Source organism: Aulonocara sp. 'chitande type north' Nkhata Bay, linkage group LG6 (genome assembly GCF_057382095.1).
Source record: "Aulonocara sp. 'chitande type north' Nkhata Bay isolate Kocher_YH1m ecotype deep benthic linkage group LG6, A_spYH_male_GT1.1, whole genome shotgun sequence".
In the NCBI taxonomy this organism is placed as follows: domain Eukaryota; kingdom Metazoa; phylum Chordata; class Actinopteri; order Cichliformes; family Cichlidae; genus Aulonocara; species Aulonocara sp. 'chitande type north' Nkhata Bay.
This window is the reverse complement of record NC_141349.1, coordinates 24,478,178-24,500,922: the sequence shown is the minus strand read 5'-3', so window position 1 is coordinate 24,500,922 and position 22,745 is coordinate 24,478,178. Positions and strand designations below refer to the sequence as shown.

General features: G+C 39.5%; 1 protein-coding gene across 3 annotated transcripts; it reads left to right on the top strand.

The window, feature by feature from the left end:
- The first annotated feature begins 8,087 nt into the window (after positions 1 to 8,087).
- Positions 8,088 to 20,375, top strand: LOC147327847 (serine/threonine-protein kinase pim-2-like). 3 transcript variants are annotated; one of them, XM_086295740.1, is made up of 11 exons: positions 8,089 to 8,232; positions 11,313 to 11,555; positions 13,626 to 13,868; positions 16,649 to 16,891; positions 17,026 to 17,160; positions 17,278 to 17,372; positions 17,514 to 17,561; positions 17,665 to 17,883; positions 17,987 to 18,167; positions 18,254 to 18,424; positions 18,514 to 20,375. In XM_086295740.1, the coding sequence occupies exons 2-11, from the start codon at positions 11,327 to 11,329 to the stop codon at positions 18,603 to 18,605; spliced, it is 1,656 nt and encodes a 551-aa protein (XP_086151866.1). In that variant the 5' UTR covers positions 8,089 to 8,232; positions 11,313 to 11,326; the 3' UTR covers positions 18,606 to 20,375. The 3 variants fall into 3 exon arrangements, with proteins under 3 accessions (XP_086151868.1, XP_086151866.1, XP_086151867.1); XM_086295742.1 differs by lacking the exon at positions 16,649 to 16,891 and having other exon boundaries at positions 8,088 to 8,232; XM_086295741.1 differs by lacking the exons at positions 8,089 to 8,232; positions 11,313 to 11,555 and adding an exon at positions 12,823 to 12,987.
- The last annotated feature ends 2,370 nt before the right edge of the window (positions 20,376 to 22,745 follow it).

Below are 22,745 nucleotides of genomic sequence, written 5' to 3'. Positions count from 1 at the left end.
GTAGAGGTGGCCTAGAAAGCAGATAAACTACCAAAGGTGACAAAAGTACAGACATTTTGCACGTTGTGTTAAAAAACACCCAATACTCAAGAAATCGTCAGAAAGTACAGTCTCTGAAATCAATCAAATTAAGAAAGTAAAAAGTAGCTTCCTGAAAGACAATTCTACCATTACCTTTAAATCCAACCTCTCCTTTTTCTCTCCTCTTTTCTTACGCCTTTCTCCATCCCTGAGTGAAGTTAGCTCACACTTTTTTCCCTCCATGGAGCTTTAGCTAGCAACACACTGCCACAAACTGCACAGGAACAGTTTGTGTGTTCGCTGATTATTTTTCGAGCTGATAGAAACGTTATGTTGTGTAGAAACATCACTGCCTTTATGCTCATTCCTCTTCTGTAGCGCTAGTTAGATGCTGTCTACAACATACAGACAGCCGCACTCGCCTCGGCACACTTTAACCCGCACAAACGCCATTAATGATAGTGCTAAACCTAAAGTAATGAAAATGTAAGAAGCAGAAAATACAGATATTTGTGTTAAACTGTAGGAAGTAAAAGTAAAAAGTTGTCAGAAAAATAAATACTCAAGTAAAGTACAGATATCTGAAAATTCTACTTAAGTACAGTATTTATACTTCGTTCCTGTACTCAAGTATTTATTCTTCATTACTTCCCACCTATATAAACTGCACATTTAATCCATGAGATTTTAAAAACTTTTTCATTATTAGACTGGGTAACAATAAAAAACAACCTTTCCTTATTTTTTGTGTGTCTTTGTTGATAAGAAAAATAAACCTTCCTGGGTTTTTTTTTTTAAATTCCACCTTTTCCAAAGACAACCATCAGACCCTTTCATAAACAAAAAAACAAAAAACAAAGCATCACACATGTTAGCCAAGGTGGTTAGTAAGAGAAAACTTTTTTTCTTAGGATGATAAATCACATTATTCTCAGTTACTTGCTAATGCTACACATATCTGTGCATGTGTGCAATAACACACAGATGACAACTGATCTCAGAGCAGTGAAAACAGAGCCAGCAGCAGCTCAGCTACCACTCTGATTTCCTGTCAAATTTCCATTGAAGTCCAGATGTTTATCCAAAATGTGCATGTGCAAATAACCAGGATCAGCTGGTGGCCCCTCACCTTGCTCAACTCAAGCCTTGGTTAATGTGAAACAGACACACCCATAAAGAAATGACAATGCCAGAGACAGTGACCATAGAAACCTGCTCCTGAAGACAATATTCAACTGTGGCCACAAGATGGAACTAATTTACTGGGTGGTTGCAAACAGGCAACAGAGAGAGATGCACACAGAGAAAGAGATCATGTTTGCTTTGGTAGATTTTAAATTATATCTATTTTTCGATTTCACAGGACAAGCACAGCCTGCTTTGCTTACCCAGAACACCACAGTAAATTACAATACTTGCAGTAAAGTAATTACACTCTTCACAGGATAAGAACCACAAAGTGCTTCACAATAATATAAAACAGATATACACAAAACAGCACAATCGAAGATACAGCAAAAATCTAGTTAAAAGCCAGTCTAAATAAATGAGTCTTAAGCTGATGTTTAAAAGAATAAATGCAATGAAGGCAAAGAATTCCACAACCTGGGGGCTACAACTCTAAAAGATCTCCTCTGGTCTTAAAATGTGTTTGTGGGAGTACCAACAGCCTTTGATTAGGTTGTTACAAATATGCATCTAATCAAAACACAGAGAATATATTACTGCCACCAATATGTTTAGCTTTTAACTAAAAAACAAACGTATCTATAATATTCATATCCAAATCATTTGTTTCTTTTGAATATATATTTATGGTAAATTCAATGTCAGCATAATGCACTATGGAATTTGAAAATGGATCTGCAGAGAAAGAGCATTCAGAGATATGGAGTCATGAAAAAGTTTGCGACTGCTGCTACACAAACAATGACAGCATGCATCTGAAATTTCAGTTGTGTAAAATCAGTGGGTTTAAAGGAGGTGGTGGAGATAAACAAGAATGTGTTATGTCCAAAGAAAATAAGAATTTGAAACAAGACAAACTGGCACACAGTTTCTTGGCATAATCTAGATCCAGATACCATGCTGGGTCAAGAGGGAGGACATTTTTGCCTATTGCAAAGGTATTGGGATAAGGCTGCTTGCATTTGTTTTGTTTTTTTCCCCACTTTTAGAAAATCTGATGAGTGCAAGGCTTCGGATGGGCAAAAGGCTTCAGCGTACATTTTCAAGACAAAGATTGCAAATCCCGTCAAATATCCACCAAAGAATTTGTGTTCCCTTTTGTACATGGTAACTATGAATTCAATGAAAATAAAATGAAATAAAATATACTGCACTCACCCATCAGTGCTGTCAACTATTCTCAGTCACGGTCTGGAGAAACCATTCTGAGCACTAGAGGGCAGCAGAGACTAAAGCCGCTTTCTGATCGATCTGCTACAGCATGACATGATGCAGTCAAGCTGTGAGCTGGAATGACTATTAAAAAGTAAAAGCTTTTCACCACTTGACATCCACTGTTTATATTTTTTAAATTGAATTATGATAAAGGATTTTGTATAAAATTGTTCCAAATCCAGATGCTTATTTAACAGCTGGGCCAACACATTACATAGAAATGATCTTCATGCACTGAACCAAATTTTATAAACATAAATCACTAGCTTCAGTCTTAACATATTTTCTATGTCCAAACACAGAATAAGATTTCAACCCCAGTGGTTACAGAGACATCTTGATCAAAACTGGAGGAGAGAGAGATTTTTATCTGATCTGTAAAACCTTCAAACAACGATGACAGCAAGATGAGAAAGCATTGTTCTTCACACTCACAACACTGCTGCACAGTAATGCTTCATGCACATTTGGTTAATTAATTTTTACAGCTCCTTTTGGAGCTTTTGGTGCAACGAAGTGTGTCTCTCACAATTATGCTACTTGTTATTTGTACTGATATATACATAAGAAAGAAAGAAAGAAAGAAAGAAAGAAAGAAAGAAAGAAAGAAAGAAAGAAAGAAAGAAAGAAAGAAAGAAAGAAAGAAAGAGACATTTTTGGTGCTCTCCAGAGTGTACCAAACCAGGTGTACCAGGTTTTATTCTTACAATCTTCCCTGAAACTGGCTGCTGGAAAGTAATTAGGGTGCTGTGTCCCTCATGTCTTGAGATCTTCCATTTCCTCTGTGCCTTTTGAATATAACACTTATTACCTCCTCACAACAAGCTCTTTAGAGCCTCATACTGGGTGCTGAATAATGCTTTCTGTGGACGCCTGGTTTCCAAGATTTAGTTGAAGAACTCTGTTGTTATCTGCTCCTGTTTTCTGGGATTTACTTTAATGATTAGAATATGCTCTTACCCAAAAGGTTGTCAACACAATTAGCACCGACAAACAACCACAATAGCTGCATCAAATAGAGATCTGTTCTTGTGAGTGTCTCACTGAATCTGATTATCATTGGACTAAACTAAACTAAAATAATTTAAATATGAATGCTGTGTTGGAGGCAAAAAAAAATGCATTCTTGAGGATTTTTCCTGTTCAAGAGATCTGAGTCTGCCTCTTCTTTAAACGCTTTCAAAGGAGCTTCATCTTAAAAAATGTTTTAGTACAACTTTGGTAAGCCGCACTGCTTGATGGATTGTCAGAGAATTATGGCTGCCGTAGTAGGAGCTTCGCGGAATACTCTGGGTCCAAAATGCCGTCCATTTCAGGTCCCAAAGTCAAACGAACACAGAGTTAAAAACGGTCTAAATTCTTTAATCTTTAATAAAATCATCATCGTTGCTGCTTTACCAGGTGTAACAATTAAGTTTAACATCCAGGCATCCATGAAAACAGAAGTTATTAAATTTAACGGAGTTAGAAGTTAGCAGGACGTTAAGCTCGCTACTTTCCACCTAAACATGACATACCATGTTCTGACTGAGAGATTTTTGAAACTAACTAAAACGTACAGCTCTGCTACCACTTCCGACATAAATGAAGACAGAAAACTAAACAGCAGTGGTGTTTGTATGGTTACTGAAGTTGGACTACCTGGAATATAATGTTGTGCTACGCGATTCCTAGCCACACAGCTATGTTAGCATAACATTAGCACAGTGAAGCTGGAGGATGAACGCCAACTTTTTTTCCCACTCGATAAAGGCAAGGCAAGGCAAGTTTATTTGTATAGCACAATTCAACAACAAGGTGATTCAAAGTGCTTTACAGAGACATTAGAAACAAGAACAAATAAAAAGCATGATTTAAAATTGATTAAAACAAGCAAATAAACTAACTAATTAACAAACAAACAAACAAACAAACAAACAAACAAACAAACAAACAACAGTATATAAAATCAAAACAGATAAAATCAGAACAGTAGATAAAATCAGTAGTTAAATGTAAGTTTTGACATTTAAGCTTAAAGTGTGGATTTGGTGCTTTATTCAAATGCAGCTGAGAACAGGTGAGTCTTCAACCTGGATTTAAATAAACTGAGTGTTTCAGCTGATCTGAGGCTTTCTGGGAGTTTGTTCCAGATATAAGGAGCATAAAAGCTGAATGCAGCTTCTCCGTGTCTGGTTCTGACTCTGGGAACTGATAAAAGACCGGATCCAGATGACCTGAGGGATCTGGATGGTTCATACTGGGTCAGGAGGTCATTGATGTATTTTGGTCCTAAACCATTCAGAGCTTTATAGGCCAGCATCAGAACTTTAAAGTCTATCCTCTGACGGACAGGCAGCCAGTGTAAGGACCTCAGAGCTGGACTGATGTGGTCCACTTTTTTGGTCTTAGTGAGGACTCGAGCAGCAGAGTTCTGAATGAGCTGTAGTTGTCTGACTGATTTTTTTAGGTAGACCTGTAAAGATGCTGTTACAGTAATCAAGCCTACTAAAGATGAATGCATGGACTAGTTTTTCCAGGTCCTGTTGAGACATCAGATCTTTTATCCTTGATATATTCTTGAGGTGATAGTAAGCTGACTTTGTTATTGTCTTAATGTGTTTTTCTAAGTTTAGGTCTGCATCCATCACTACACCCAAATTTCTCGCCTGGTTTGTGGTTTTTAGATGTATAGATTGAAGTTCTCTGGTGACCTGTAATCGTTTTTCTTTGGCGCCAAAGACTATTACCTCAGTTTTGTTTTTGTTTAGCTGGAGAAAATTGTGGCACAACCAGTCATTGATTTCCTCAATGCATTTACCAAGAGCCTGTACAGGGCCTCGGTCTCCTGGTGACATTGTGATATATATTTGTGTGTCATCTGCATAGCTGTGATAGTTTATTTTGTTGTTGTTTATAATCTGTGCCAGTGGGAGCATGTAGATGTTAAACAGAAGGGGTCCCAAGATGGAACCTTGGGGAACTCCACATGTGATACTTGTCTGCTCAGATGTGAAGTTACCTATTGATACAAAGTATTTCCTGTTTTCTACGTATGTTTTGAACCAGTTTAGTACAGTTCCTGAAAGACCTGTCCAGTTCTCCAGTCGTTTGAGTAATATGTTGTGGTCAACTGTATCAAATGCTGCACTGAGATCCAGTAAAACTAGGACTGACATTTTTCCACTGTCTGTATTCAGACATATGTCATTAAACACTTTGGTCAGAGCGGTTTCAGTGCTGTGGTTCTGTCTAAAACCTGACTGGAAGGCATCGTAGCAATTATTCTGTTTTAAGAAGTAACTGAGCTGTTGAGAAACTGCTTTTTCAATGATCTTACTTAAAAACGGGAGATTTGAGATCGGCCTGTAGTTGTTCATTTGTGTCTTGTCAAGATTGTCCTTTTTCAGTATAGGTTTGATTACAGCAGTTTTTAGTGATTCTGGAAACACACCTGATAATAAAGAAAAGTTGACGATCTGTAACAGGTCTGACTCTAAAGTCTTTGAGACCTTTTTGAAAAAACTTGTTGGCAGGACATCTAAACAGCAGGAGGAGGAGTTCAGTTGACCTAAGATGTCCTCCAGGTCTTTGCTGTTAATAGGTTGAAACTGTTTCATGGTGTTTAAACAGTTTTTTGGTGGACACAGTACATATCCTGGATCTGCTGTTGATGTACCAATTGCTTGTCTAATTTTTTGGATTTTTTCAGTGAAGAATTTGGCAAAGTCATTGCAGGCCATGGTCGAATGAAGTTCAGCTGCCACTGACACAGGGGGGTTTGTTAGCCTGTCAACTGTAGAAAATAAGACCCGAGCATTATGGCTGTTTTTAGTGATGATGTCAGAGAAGTAGGACCTCCTTGCATTCCTCAGTTGTAAATTATAATTGTGAAGTTTCTCTTTATAAATGTCATAATGAACCTGGAGGTTTGTTTTTCTCCATCTGCGCTCAGCTTTCCTACACTCTCTTTTTTCATTTTTCACCAGTGTGGAGTTTCTCCAGGGAGACTTTTTCCTTCCAGAGATAACCTTCACCTTAATGGGAGCAATAGTGTCCATTACATTTAACATGTTAGCATTGAAGCTATTGACGAGCTCATTGACTGACCCTCTGGACAGGTCAGGTGTTAATGGGAAGACCTGGTTAAAAATTGCACTACTGTGTTCAGTTATACACCGTTTTGTGATCACTGTTGTTGATATATTTGTGTGGGCTGAGATTTTACTTTCAAAGAAAACACAGTAATGATCAGACAGGCCCACATCAGACACAGTAACCTTTGAAATGCTCAGGCTCTTGGAGATCAGTAGGTCAAGAGTGTGTCCTCTATTATGTGTGGCCTCTGTTACATGCTGAGTCAGCCCAAAGTTGCCCAGAGTGTTACTCAGGTCTTTAGTCCCTTTGTCCTGAGGGTTGTCCACATGAATGTTAAAATCCCCAGCAATAATTACACAGTCAAAATCAACACAGATCACAGACAGCAGTTCACTGAGGTCATTAAAAAAGTCTGTGCAGTATTTGGGAGGCCTGTAAACATTAAGAAACACAACTTTGGATGGGGCCTTCAGCTGTAAAGCCACATATTCAAAAGACTGAAAACTTCCAGGAGATAGCTGCTTACATTGAAATGATTCATTAAATAAGACAGCAACCCCTCCTCCTCTCCTGCTCGCCCTGACCTCACTGATAAAACTGTAGTTAGGAGGGGTCGTCTCGATGAGAACAGCTCCACTGTTACTTTGGTCCAACCAAGTTTCAGTTAAAAACATAAAATCAAGGCTGTGCTCAGTGATTAAATCATTAATTAAAAATGTTTTCCCAGCTAGAGATCTAATGTTTAATAAAGCCAACTTAAGTGTTAATAAAGGTTAACGTGAGGGATTCTGGTGGTCAGGGACAAATGCAATCGCATAGCAGGATGCTGCTATACACGGGGCAAACTTCAGTCAGGAGAACAACTGAGATTATTCATCCACAATACGAGGTTAGTTATTAATATACTGCAACAACATGGGAATAGAGCAGCTGCGAGAGAATTCAACATTAATGTATCAATGTTACGGAAGTGGAGGAAGCGCAGTTTTTGGCTTTCCCCATATTTCAAAAGTGCTTCATCTCTTTGCTATGACTGTGAGCATAATTTGCAGATGATAATGGTTGTAGCCACTGCGATGCTTTCGACCAAAACAGGCGCAGCTTGATGACATCATCAACATTCGCTATCGTGATAGAGCGGTATAGTCAAAATCTCTATCGTATATCGTTTCTATCGCAAAACCCTAGTTAATAGACCTCTCTGCATTGAATCGTACCTGTTATTAATCTCTGTCTCTCTTCCACAGCATGTCTTTATCCCGTTTTCCTTCTCTCACACCAACCGGTAGCAGCAGAGGGCCGCCCCTCCCTGAGTCCTGAGTAACCGCACATAGCAGCTATAGCATCACACCTAGCATCGGCAGTACCATCTGTAGCTTAGAACATTAAACACTTATTGTACTTACTAGGGGCGCAACGATATTCGTATCGATATTGAACCGTTCGATACAGTGCTTTCGGTTCGGTACGCATATGTATCGAACAATACAACATTTGTAATTTATTTTATCAACTTTCCTTCTGACGATGCTGTCTGTGTTGAGCGCTCAGTGAATCTGCGTTCGACTACTCCGCCTAGGCTGCACTGTCGAGCGCAGATCCACTGAGTGCTCAACACAGACAGCATAGTCAGAAGGAAGAGCACAGGGCAAGCTAGCAAGACAGAAGTTAAGCTCTCCAGATCTGGCGTTTGGAATTATTTTGGTTTTCATGTGACGTATGACCCTGAAGGTAAGCGAGTCATGGACTAAAGTAAAACAGTATGTTGGATGTGCCGTGCAATGCTCAATTACATGGGTGGGAGCTAGTGTGTTAGCGCAGTTAGCTCGTTAACGTGTTGGCCGTCTAGCCCCATGCACGGGGCGATCGGCGGTAGCTCGTTAACGGAGATTTGCCGTGTTGTGGCGTTAAGGTCATTTCAACGAGATTAACCTGAAATCACTAGTGGGAACACAACGAATATGACTGCACATTTACGCCGACATCATCCTAGTGCAAAGACAAAAACAACAAGCATGCTACTAACTTTAGCCGAGTCATTTAGACAGCTGTTAGCACATGATTCTCCTTATGCTGCTGAGAATATAGCCCGGAAGAAGCGGATAGTATAGCTTTTATTTTGGAAAGAGACATTTCTCTGTAATAAACTCTCTTTTCCAAAGATGAGTGATTCCTCAATCAGATACAGGGCTCGCAATATCGCTAGCCCGACGTCCTGGGGCTAGCGATTTTTTTCAGTCGGGCTACCAAAATCTATCTCTTCCCTGCCCGTCGGGCTATTGTAGGAAGAAAAATATATGTCAATGCTTTTGCATTCTTTCAGAAATGTAGCTGGGTAATTATGTCATTGGCATCGGTGAGCCACTGTCAATATGTGACATATTGAAATCGCGTTTGAATTTGCGCTTGTTTTTTTGCTTTCACTTTGCAATCGCGCAAACTGTGTATAGAGAGCGACAGCACTGATCTGTGAGTGATGAAAATTTGTGCACCAATTCCTCTGACATCGTCTTATTAATCGTTAGCTCACTATGCAAACATGACAAGTGAAATCTCCCGCAGCAAGCTTAAACATGTGAGAGGTTGATCGCGCAGAGAATCGCTGAGCTTATGTGAGTGCGTGTGTAAAAGCAGGAGGATATATATTTCATTTCTTCTGAGCCAAATAAGACAGGTCAGGGTGAAGAAGTGACAGCCAAAGAAAAGCTTACCACAAAACGGAGAAGTTATGACAAATCAGACTACAAGGCAAAAAGAAAGTGCAGCTTCATGGTTTCATGGACAAAAGAATTTCTGTGGCTGCAATATGACGAACTATATAACCAGGGCTGCACATAAGTGGTCCGCAGGTGCGCATTCGCTGTCAAAATAAAAAACGCGCACAAGGGTTAGGGTTAAATTTAAAAACTGTACTTTTGAGTTAAAATATATATTTATAATTTTAATAAATGACAAATTAAAAAGGCATGAACATTTTTTTTGTATCGAAAAAATATCGAACCGTGACACCAAAGTATCGAACCGAACCGAACCGTGAATTTTGTGTATCGTTGCACCCCTAGTACTTACTGTAAGGAACAACAAGATAAGTAAAACAACACACTACATTCTCACAGTTCCCGATTGTATTGGTGTTTTGTTTATTTTTTTTCAAATGTTTCTGAGCTTAATCGGCGGGAAAAATACATTGTCTAAACTTAACAGGTAGCTAACGAAAGCGAGTGACTCACCGGGACAAATAACTCCAACACAAGTAACTCGACACACGTTATTCCCTTTGTGGTCAGAGTTCGGGGCCTAATAAAAGAGTAGCTTATTAGCATTGATATGTAAAAAAAAACAAAAACAATTTGGTCTCATTATCTAGTTTGCAGCACTGCATACTTTGTTGAAAAAACACTTGACCGCCATTATTGCGAAGCTCTCATAGGAAGAGACAGCCAATGCTTCCTGCGCACAAGACGCAAGGTCGTAACGCAGCAAGACTGCATCAAAGCGCCCCCTTGTGACAATAATAGGCAATCGTTTTAGATGACAAGAGGGGAATTTGCAATCCTGGGCACTCCTGCCACGCAGCTGGCACGCGAAGGGTTAACTGATGGCACGACACCCAGTGAATTAATCTGAGAAGGTGTATTAAAAAATTAATGGCCGTGCCAGCGGAGCACATCGCAAATTAACTCGCATAGACACATTAGTTGTACTGCTTCTTAATGACGGTATCTAAACTAACAACCCCATGTACCAGATTCAACTTGTAGTTGGCTAAAAATAACGTAGCCTACCAGTGAGAGGGACTTTGCTAGCTGGTAGTTTTTTCAAGCGATGTTGAAATTTCCACATTCCGACACTTCAAGGGCTTCAGGAGCTCTCCGCTCAGCGCAGCATCAGCACCGCGGAAATACACGGATACATCCGTAGACTCGAGCAGAATTCACAATGCGTTATCGGGGCTTTTAGGTGTATGGACCAATGTTTTCTTTTATGATCAAACCAGAAAGCTTTAATGAGCAAGTGGATTTGGGTATGGAATCTGGCTGGACACAGATGACATTGAAATGCAGCTGACTGAACTGAAAAGGTTGACTCTGTGGGGGTCAAAGTTTGCAGAACTACGAACACAGCTGGAATCCATAGGTGTGCCTGTTCATGGAGCTTGCATTTTCACCTGCTGGACATCACTACCTGACAAGTTTAACTGTCTTCAGAACATTGCAGAGGCCTTATTGACAGTATTTGGCTCTACATATCCCTGTGAGCAGATTTTCTCTCACACGAAGAGTGTCCTCAGGTAGCCGTCTGCATGCTGGACACTCGGAGACCTGTTTCTCTTATCATTGTTTTGAGGAGACCATAAATGGCATTTGCATTTTCCGTTGTACAGTTCATTTGCTGTTATGGAGTTCTTGTTCTTAATAAAAAGTGTCTTTTTTTTTTTTTCAAAATAGCTGATCTGTTCTATGCCAACATCTGCGAAAAAAATATAATTCTATAAAGGTGGTCTATATAGTGTGTATACCCATATGACTGAAGAAGAATTAGTTGAAATCTTTATTTCTTTATTTAAATCTTTATTTCAAATCTTTATTATTAGTTTATTCTTGGACTCAGCAGTAAAAACAGATCAACAAGTGTCATGAAGATCTAAGTCTTAGTAGACCTAGTATGGACTCGTGTTGCTCTGTTTTTTTATCAAAAGGATAAACTTGTTATTATAATTTAACCAATACTTCCTAAAATGGCATCAAAATCCTTCCAGTCCTGATGTCGAGCACTCTTTTTCACTACTGTGTTGTTGTTGTTGTTTATAGACTCTAAGAGCAGGATGGCTAAAAGAAAGGCCAGTCCTGAAAAGAAGACCCCCGTAAAAAGAGGGAGGGTCACTGAGCAGGCTGCTCCTTCCACCAGCTCAGATACACACCAGGTCAAAGCAGTGAAGCGTAAGGCCCAGCAAGATGGAGCGGGCACAACCAGTGCACCGAAGAAGATTAAACTTGCTGAGCCTACGAATGGAGACAGGGAGCAAGCGTCTTCCTCCGTGGACACTGGTAAAGGTAGGCTAATTAGTTGAGTGAGGGGTAGATTAAGTGCACAGCTGGTTGCTCGGTTTAAGATATTAGTGTTTGGGAGATACTTTTCTGTTGTACAGTTCATTTGCTGTTATGGAGTTCTTGTTACTGATAAAAAAAAAAGTGTATTTTTTGTTTCAAAATAGCTGATCTGCTCTATGCCAACATCTGCGAACAAATATAATTCTATAAAGTTGGTCTATATAGTGTGTAACTGTTGATATAGAGCATAGGTGTCAAACTCTGGCCCGCGGGCCAAATTTGGCCCGCAGACTAATTACATTTGGCCCGCGAAGCCATACCAAATTACTATCAGAGCTGGCCTACTGGTATTATACAGCTAATATATATATTGTCTAGTATTAGGCTTTGCTTGTTCCATATTCAGTTTTTCAGCAAAACGTTTTTGAGTCTATAAGAAAAGATTCATTCTTATATCTGGAGCAATAAATATATTTCAATAAATATTACTGTTAGCCCGCGACTTTGTTCCAGTTTTGAATTTTGGCCCACTGTGTATTTGAGTTTGACACCCCTGATATAGAGCGTTATTTAATTTATTGCTAATGCAATCATATGGCACGTTGACTTCTAAGGAAATTTTAGATGGCACTTATCATCAGAAAGGTTGCTGACTCCTGGGTTAGACCTTCATATTAATTTTTTTTTTAAACTTTTTTAAGAACGCATTTTAACATTGGACTCAAAAATAAATAAATCCCCCGCTAACAAAAAAGGCTCTTCAAGTGCCAAATTGCTTTATATTTCTTCACTAAATATACGGCCGCAAGTAGGGCTGACATGGGCCCCAGGTTTGATGTGTTCTGCCGTAAACTGGACAAACCAACATAAGGATGGAAGCCACTGTGGGACTTTTTCAGTAAGTTGAGCATGTGTTTTATAAGTTAATCAGTAAATTAACACCAATAGCTAGTTAACCCATAGCTATTCACACAAATGAATAGCTATGGGAAAGGTGATACAACCTCAAAAACGTGGTTGCCTCTAGATTTAAAAAGAGAAATAAGGTCCAGTAGTTACACTATATAAAAAATAAATGCACAATTTAAAAAACAAAATTTATAGGTAGGTATATCGACTTCTCATTAAATTATATGAATTATTATGGCTTTGTCTGCCATAGTGTTTTTCTTTAAACTACTTAGGAACACTTTTACTGGCAGTCGGTGATGTCACTGAAAGGCAAGGTTCTGTTGCCATAGTCTCCTGAGTTTATTTTGAAAGCTAACTTACGGAACTCGCTTAAACAGCTTAGGAAAGACAAGCGCACACATTTGAAGAAGTATTCCCTCATCACGGTGACATTTTCACTTTTAAACGGTCTCAAAAATTAACATGAAAAAGGAAACGAGAAAAAATACAAATTCAGGAGATAAGAAAGATCCAGGAGATCAAAGTAAGTAAACAAATACATCAAATCTGGGTAAAATCCCTCAAATAACAGAATCTACTTTTCTAAAAATGTTGACAGTCTGTGTATAAACTGAAACATTTGAATCCTACCCATATGGAAAAGATATATATAAATCTTATAAAGTTTGTATCTGTCTTGTGTGAAACTTGTATGTTTTGGATACTTACTAAAACAATATATGAAAGTAATGAGAAAGTGGCCACTTTCATGAGTAAATCATATAAGCCTGATATGATTCACTGCATGAAGTAGGCCACATCTTACGCAAGTCTTTTATAAATTTGTACCATTTCTTTTCCATATGGGTATGTTTGACTGAAAACAACATAATTACAACACGTCTAATCAAAGAAAGGTTAATGGGGCACTTTGTCTTTTGGTAAAATAATGTGACAAGTTTATTCTTGGACTCAGCAGTAAAAACAGATCAACAAGTGTCATGAAGATCTAAGTCTTAGTAGACCTAGTATGGACTCGTGTTGCTCTGTTTTTTTATCAAAAGGATAAACTTGTTATTATAATTTAACCAATACTTCCTAAAATGGCATCAAAATCCTTCCAGTCCTGATGTCGAGCACTCTTTTTCACTACTGTGTTGTTGTTGTTGTTGTTGTTTATAGACTCTAAGAGCAGGATGGCTAAAAGAAAGGCCAGTCCTGAAAAGAAGACCCCCGTAAAAAGAGGGAGGGTCACTGAGCAGGCTGCTCCTTCCACCAGCTCAGATACACACCAGGTCAAAGCAGTGAAGCGTAAGGCCCAGCAAGATGGAGCGGGCACAACCAGTGCACCGAAGAAGATTAAACTTGCTGAGCCTACGAGTGAAGACAGGGAGCAAGCGTCTTCCTCCGTGGACACTGGTAAAGGTAGGCTAATTAGTTGAGTGAGGGGTAGATTAAGTGCACAGCTGGTTGCTCGGTTTAAGATATTAGTGTTTGGGAGATATTTTTCTGTTGTACAGTTCATTTGCTGTTATGGAGTTCTTGTTACTGATGAAAAAAAAGTGTATTTTTTGTTTCAAAATAGCTGATCTGCTCTATGCCAACATCTGCGAACAAATATAATTCTATAAAGTTGGTCTATATAGTGTGTAACTGTTGATATAGAGCGTTATTAAATTTATTGCTAATGCAATCATATGGCACGTTGACTTCTAAGGAAATTTTAGATGGCACTTATCATCAGAAAGGTTGCTGACTCCTGGGTTAGACCTTCATATTAATTTTTTTTTAAAACTTTTTTAAGAACGCATTTTAACATTGGACTCAAAAATAAATAAATCCCCCGCTAACAAAAAAGGCTCTTCAAGTGCCAAATTGCTTTATATTTCTTCACTTAAATATACGGCCGCAAGTAGGGCTGACATGGGCCCCAGGTTTGATGTGTTCTGCCGTAAACTGGACAAACCAACATAAGGATGGAAGCCACTGTGGGACTTTTTCAGTAAGTTGAGCATGTGTTTTATAAGTTAATCAGTAAATTAACACCAATAGCTAGTTAACCCATAGCTATTCACACAAATGAATGGCTATGGGAAAGGTGATACAACCTCAAAAACGTGGTTGTCTCTAGATTTAAAAAGAGAAATAAGGTCCAGTAGTTACACTATATAAAAAAATAAATGCACAATTTAAAAAACAAAATTTATAGGTAGGTATATCGACTTCTCATTAAATTATATGAATTATTATGGCTTTGTCTGCCATAGTGTTTTTCTTTAAACTACTTAGGAGCACTTTTACTGGCAGTCGGTGATGTCACTGAAAGGCAAGGTTCTGATGCCATAGTCTCCTGAGTAGGGATGGGTACCGGTGTCCGGTGCCATGATGGCACCGGTTCTGACATAAACGGTAGTAACCAGACCGAAAAGCAGCGCACATTTCGGTGCTTTATTTCGGTGCTTTTTTTTCCTGAGCTGTGATAAACTTCTAGCCAATCATTTTACGTTTCCGAGGATAGTAGGCGGGTCCAGGTACGTGCGTTCTTTTAGAGCAGAGCTACAGATTAAAAATGTCCAAGGCGAAGCGGTCAAAAGTCTGGCTGTACTTCACAGCAATATATGCAAACTCAGCAGCCTGCAACAAGTGCTTTAAGCTGATACTGTGATACTGTCAAAGGAGGTAACACCTCGAATCCGACGAAACACCTAGCGACGCATAGCGTTTTTTTAAAGCCGAGAAATGCGCCGTATTTGATAGCTTGCTGCGAGACCTCACACCGAGCACATCTACTGCGGGTGGGTTGCCTGTTATGCAACATCCCCCAAAAACACGAAGAGGAGAGTCCTGGCCCCTAGCCCTGCCAGTGTAGCAGAAATGATGACGGATGATGATGCAGCAGCAGCCGTTCTTCTCCGCGTGAGTAGCTTAATGTTGTTCGTGTGTAATTTACGTTGAGTAGGCTAACCACGTTATTACATTAATGCATGTAAGGTGAACTAGCAAACATCATCATAGCTACATGCAGCTGTCCTCTTGTTTGATGGCAGATACTCGCTTCACCCTGGCCAAAAAGGCTAAAAAGACCAAAGAAAAAGTGGAAAACAGTTAAACATGAGAGGTTTAGGACAAAGTTTGTGTTTTTTCCATTGATTAAGCACTGCTTCCAGCCAAGAGTGATGCCATATATGCCCCATAGCTGCAGAAAAGGCTAACATTGTTATCTTTTTACAAAAAACAGCTGAACATGAGAGGTTTTTGGACCAATTTTGTGCTCTCCATTCTTTAAGCACCGGTTTGAGCACCGTTTGAGCACCGGCACCGTTTCAAAAGTACCGGTTTGGCACCGGTATCGGATAAAACCGAAACGATACCCATCCCTACTCCTGAGTTTATTTTGAAAGCTCACTTACGGAACTCGCTTAAACAGCTTAGGAAAGACAAGCGCACACATTTGAAGAAGTATTCCCTCATCACGGTGACATTTTCCATTTTACAAGGTCTCAAAAATTAACATGAAAAAGGAAACGAGAAAAAATACAAATTCAGGAGAAAAGAAAGATCCAGGAGATCAAAGTAAGTAAACAAATACATCAAATCTGGGTAAAATCCCTCAAATAACAGAATCTACTTTTCTAAAAATGTTGACAGTCTGTGTATAAAATGAAACATTTGAATCCTACCCATATGGAAAAGATATATATAAATCTTATAAAGTTTGTATCTGTCTTGTGTGAAACTTGTATGTTTTGGATACTTACTAAAACAATATATGAAAGTAATGAGAAAGTGGCCACTTTCATGAGTAAATCATATAAGCCTGATATGATTCACTGCATGAAGTAGGCCACATCTTATGCAAGTCTTTTATAAATTTGTACCATTTCTTTTCCATATGGGTATGTTTGACTGAAAATAGCATAATTACAACACGTCTAATCAAAGAAAGGTTAATGGGGCACTTTGTCTTTTGGTAAAATAATGTGACAAGTTTATTCTTGGACTCAGCAGTAAAAACAGATCAACAAGTGTCATGAAGATCTAAGTCTTAGTAGACCTAGTATGGACTCGTGTTGCTCTGTTTTTTTATCAAAAGGATAAACTTGTTATTATAATTTAACCAATACTTCCTAAAATGGCATCAAAATCCTTCCAGTCCTGATGTCGAGCACTCTTTTTCACTACTGTGTTGTTGTTGTTGTTTATAGACTCTAAGAGCAGGATGGCTAAAAGAAAGGCCAGTCCTGAAAAGAAGACCCCCGTAAAAAGAGGGAGGGTCACTGAGCAGGCTGCTCCTTCCACCAGCTCAGATACACACCAGGTCAAAGCAGTGAAGCGTAAGGCCCAGCAAGATGGAGCGGGCACAACCAGTGCACCGAAGAAGATTAAACTTGCTGAGCCTACGAGTGGAGACAGGGAGCAAGCGTCTTCCTCCGTGGACACTGGTAAAGGTAGGCTAATTAGTTGAGTGAGGGGTAGATTAAGTGCACAGCTGGTTGCTCGGTTTAAGATATTAGTGTTTGGGAGATATTTGTGTGTATGATCTAATACGCTGATGTGCTTTTGGTGTTTTCCACATCTGCAGACTGCAGTCAAAACACAAAGGGGTGCACAAAAAATGGCAGAAACAAGTCTGCGGGAGACAGCAAAGAGTCACCCAAGAAAAAGAAAAAGGACAAAACCAAAAACGTCGTCCAAAATCCAGCAGCCGACCAGCAACGTAAGTAGCAAGCAGCTTGGCTTTTATACTCAGGTGAAGAGCAAAATGAACATTTAGGGTACAGCAGAGAGTAATTTGTGTCACAGCTGTAGTAAAACAACATTTGGGTCTTTTCAGGGGAATACCAAGCCAGATATGTGCAGGAGCACCATCTAGGAAATGGCGGCTGTGGAGCAGTGTTTGCTGGCTACAGGATAACAGATCATTTCCCAGTAAGTGTTCAGATGGTGGGAGTAAGACAGGCAGTAATGCAGATAACGGATAATATCGTCAGCTGAGCATTAAAGGTGCCGTTTTACACCTTTAATGATGTCATACTGAGGAAATGCTCACCAATGCTCTGTGTCTTTTAGGTAGCCATCAAACACGTTCCCAAGAACAGAATCCCCATCAAAGTGACGGTAAGTGTGCAACACTTGAACTGTTTTTACATTCCTAGACTGAGTGCAGCGTTCACCTGTGAAACATCTGTTCCTCATCATCCACTTTGTTGTAATATATCAGGATGAAAACGGGAAGGAAGTCTCAGTGGAAGTGGCCATTTTGCTGAAGCTTGCAGCTGAAGCAGATGGATCAGTGGGAACGTCGGCTCCTGTGTCTCTGTTGGACTGGTTTGACTTTGGCACAGAGCTGATCCTGGTGCAGGAGAGACCTGTCCCCGCGGTGGACCTGTTTGAATACATAAGAGAAAATGGAGGATGTTTACCAGAAGGAAAGGCCAAGGTAAGTTGACTGGAAGAGCCTTAGACTGTACAGCACTGAAAGCACAGAGTATCAGAGAAGCATCAACCTGTTGACTCATTACTGTCTTTTTCATCTTTTCCAGGTCATTCTGAAGCAACTGGTTGATGCAGCAAAGGACCTGGAAGAGAAAGACATCTTTCACCGGGACATCAAGAGTGAGAACATTCTGATTGAGACCGGCTCAGATGTGCCTCGAGTTCGTATCATTGACTTTGGCCTGAGCTGCTTTGCTACGGAGCAATCGCAGTTCTGCTTCTTCTATGGTAACATATTCAGCTCCTGCTCTTCACAGATGTAGCAATTTGTGCCTTTTGTTTTAGAAGAAATTGTAATTGTGTCTGTTTATTAGGTACACCTATCCACAGCCCTCCCGAATGTTACTGGGGCAAAAAATACAGGCCTGGACCCACCACGGTGTGGCAAATGGGAGTGGTGCTGTACGAAGCGCTTCATGTGGGGGACTTTAATATCATGACGTTCATTGAAAACGAACTGAAATTCAACGAGCATCTGTCCCCACGTAAGAAAACATCACACTTCAAGATTCACTGATGGCTTGGATCACTGGAACTATCATCTTCATCTTTTCTCTCCTTTCTTTCTTTCCAGACTGCCGGAATTTCCTGGATGCGTGTTTAACCGATGTCCCGGAGAAGCGCCCAACGCTGGGGGACCTCCAGCGTCACCCCTGGCTCAGATAAACCCATCTCTCACACACACACATTTCATATATTATCATATAAGTGTGATACGTGACCTAACTTTCTTTTTTTGTCTTTCTTTCATTTTTTTGGTTTTTTTTAACAGGAAAAGGTTGTTTTTTGGGTTTTTTTGGCCAATTCTAAATTTTGCTATCCTGAAATTCCTGTAACCCCCCCAGCCATCCCAGGAAAGGGGATCTCTCTTTGAATTGGCTTTCCCGAGGTTTCTTCCCATCATTCTGGCCCCCCGGGGAGTTTTTCCTCGTCTTCATAGAGAGCTTGGGCTGGGTCAGGAGCTTCATCAAAATTGGCCTTATTTGATTAGGTTAATGTAATAAAATTACGTTGATGTAATCAAAATTAGTAAAAATCAAAAGATTTAACTTAAACTTCCATTAAAACTTGTTTAACTCAACTTTGCTGAGAATACTCTTTCATTACCATGTCAAGGATTGTTTTTTACTCATGATGCATTTTGACAAGTAAGAAAACTGAAAACTCAATCAGGTTAAAGTATGCACAACGAAAGTCACACTGTCACTGCTCTGAAGACTTGCATCTGTTCCCTAACCTCTAATGCGTCTCAACAGATTTCCTGGATCTAACAGAGGTTGCAACAGTTTTTCCTTCCCACTGTTGCTGATTGTTTGCTCATAGTGGGCTCTCTGATTGGTGGGATTCATTTTCTAATAGTATAGGGTCTCTGCCTTCCAATGTAAAGTGCCTCTAGACAACAGATGTGACTTGTTGCTATAGTTAAGGTTGAATTGAATCATTAATGTCCATTCAGTAGTGAAAATTTTATATTTCTTAATAGGGGTGGGTTTTGATGATCGATTTATCGATTAAAATCGATTCTGGCTTGGATAACGTGATATCGATTCATTAAAACCTGAATCGATTTTTAAATAGAAATTTATTTTGCCCGAAACGCCAGAATCTCAGGTTAAACCTCACAAAATTTCTACAACCACCAAACCGCTAAAACAGTAAATGAGAGCAGGTACACGGATTCTGCACAAAGACGTGAACACAAAACGCGGACCCGACGGATCAGAATCACTGAGATGTGGCTTTCTCACCCGCCGGCACGTACGCTTAGCTGTGTCTCTAATCAAACCTCTGTAACTTTGCTCTGCTTCACTTCGTTTTTGACTGCACAATATTTTTAATGTCATCTGCTATAAAAACCCAGACCAAGTCTCGCAAGCGTCAGCTTTCTTTTTATAGATATAAAAATATAGATATGTACTGATAAGTGATCAGAATTATAATATTTCTGACTGTCTGAGGCAAAATTTCCCTGATTCAAATCGAATCGAAACAAATCAAATCGTGGATCGAATCGATTCGGGACCTTGTGAATCGGAATCGAATCGATTCTAGAAATCAGTGACGATACCCAGCCATATTTCTTAATATCCATCTATACTCAATGTGAATTCCATAAATTTAATAGAGCTGTTTGACTGATCACCTAATGTGTGACAAAAGAATCCACTGCGATGCTAATGACCGTCTGCGCTCTCTTACCTGTCTGTAAAAGTTGGCCTTGTCTCTCTCACTCTGCCTTCTCTCACTCGTTTCCCAGTCCAGTCACGCCTCTCTCCTCTGTTGCAGAAGTTCCAGCCCGTGCTCTTCCTGTGTTCCGCATGCCCGACTGTTTCTCTGCCCCCTGGTTTCCCACGTCACCTGTGCAGAGTTTCTGTTAATGACCGTGCTCCTGTTTAAGTTGATTCCTCTCATGAATAAATCTTGTAAATATTTCAAGTGATTGAGTCTGCTCTTAGGTCCAACTGCACTCTCATTTCCAGTTTGTGACATGGGCTTTTCTTTCTTTCCTTTGCATTATTGTCAGGTCTTTACCTTTCAATATAAAGTGCATAGGAGGCAAACGTTGTTGTGATGTTGGCGCTACATTAATAAAAGTGACTTGAAATTGAATAAGTGCAAGAAGACACAGCTGAGCTCAATCTAAATAATAGAGCAATTGAAAATAAAACTAAAGGCAAAGTACAAGAGACAAAAAACTGAAAACAGAAACTGAACTAATTACACACAGAGACAAGAGACTAACACTCAACTAGTCATAGAAACACAGGGGAGGTTACAGCTAATCAAAACACACCGAAATATCAAATTCAAAGAATTCTTCCCCTCAACCACAACCGCTCACAGCAGATGGCTGCCCCTCTCTGAGCAAGACATGTCCGTCAATGCACATATTAAACAAATATGTAGGACTGCTTTCTTCCATTTGGGCAACATCTCTAAAATTAGAAATATCCTGTCTCAGATTGACGCTGAACTAGTTCATGTATTTATTACTTCTAGGCTGGACTACTGTAATTCATTACTATCGGGAAGTCCTAGAAACTCCCTGAAAAGCCTTCAGTTATCCAAAATGCTGCAGCAAGAGTCCTGACAGGGACTAGAAATAGAGAGCAGATTTCTCCTGTATTGGCTTCCCTGCATTGGCTCCCTGTTAAATCTAGAATTGAATTCAAAATCCTGCTCCTCACATTCAAGGTCTTAAATAATCAGCCCTTATCTTATCTTAATGACCTTGTAGTGCCATATCACCCTATTAGAGCACTTTGCTCTCGCACTCCAGGCCTACTTGTTGTTCTTAGAGTATTTAAAAGTAGAATGGGAGGCAGAGCCTTCAGTTTTCAGGCCCCTCTTCTGTGGAACCAGCTTCCAGTTTGGATTCGGGAGACAGACACTATCTCTACTTTTAAGATTAGGCTTAAAACTTTCCTTTTTGCTAAAGCATATAGTTAGGGCTGGACCAGGTGACCCTGAATCCTCCCTTTGTTATGCTGCAATAGACATAGGCTGCTGGGGATTCCCATGATGCATTGAGTTTTTCCTTTCTAGTCACCTTTCTCACTCACTATGTGTTAATGTGATATAATTTGAAGCATGCGCGGTAACGATATATATCGTGATATATTCTTTTCCACAACGTATTTTCCACGCTATAAAGCACACTTAAAATCCTTTCATTTTCTCAAAAATCGAGAGTGCGCCTTATGTATGAATTCTGGTTGTGCTTACTGACCTCGAACCGATTTGGGCGTGCAGAGATCTGTTAAATTAATGTAGTTTACAGTGATTGGAATATCTATGCTACACCTCTGTGTTTGCATTTTGCAACAGCATGTAGACAATTTTTAAAATGCAGGGCGAGTCGCCGTTTTGCCTTTTTTTTTTTTCCAGGAAATGGTAGTAAATAGACAAAATATTCTGTCTGCACACAGACCAGACTGCAGGTCTGTAGCTTCTAATATCGTAATGCTTGCCAATTTTCATGCATTGTGCAGAAGAGGGACTCAAAGTCGAAACCACTGTTCCTGTCTTACGTTTGAAGTAGTCACAGAGGACAAGTACTTCTACAATGTTAGTACTTATAGTAATTGCAGGTAAGGCTTTGATTTCTGGATCTTTTATAGCATCCTGTAACGTTCATGAACACTATGCTAAATGCAGCATGCTCACATGATGGAGTCTGGAGTATGGCTTAGCACTGGAGCTTGCTTTGGTGTACCAATGTACCGCATATCTGAATGTTAAACAGTGTTCACCATAATGATGCCATCAGAATGGTCCAGCAGAAAATTAATTTACTTTGTTATTTCATTTAAAAAAAATCTAATCATCAACATTATGCTTGGTTTCTGCTACAAAAACAGGTGAGTATTTAATATTCTTATTACTAAATCTTATGACTTAATTTTACTTGTAAAAATATGTCAGTACAGTTCAGGTGAATGGACACAGTGACCTTTTGGGACTGGACTGGACCCCCAGGGCATGTGCAAAACCCCTATGCTAATGATATAGTTTCCCTGGTTCCTTTGACAGAAAACGTACTGGATTTCTAATACCAGTCATATCACCACTAAATAAAGAAAATGGCAATTTCAGGCAATTTTAGACATCAATTAAAGCAAATCAAAGCAAAAATATACAAAAATATAACAAAACAACCAACCAACAAAAAAACAAAGACACGGAAACTAGAAGTACAAAATTATAACTAACTTCAGTGAGTGTTCGCGAGAGTACTCTGGCATCCAGAGTCGAAAGAAATGCATGAAGTTAGTCTAATTGATCATTCATCATGTGAGTGTGATT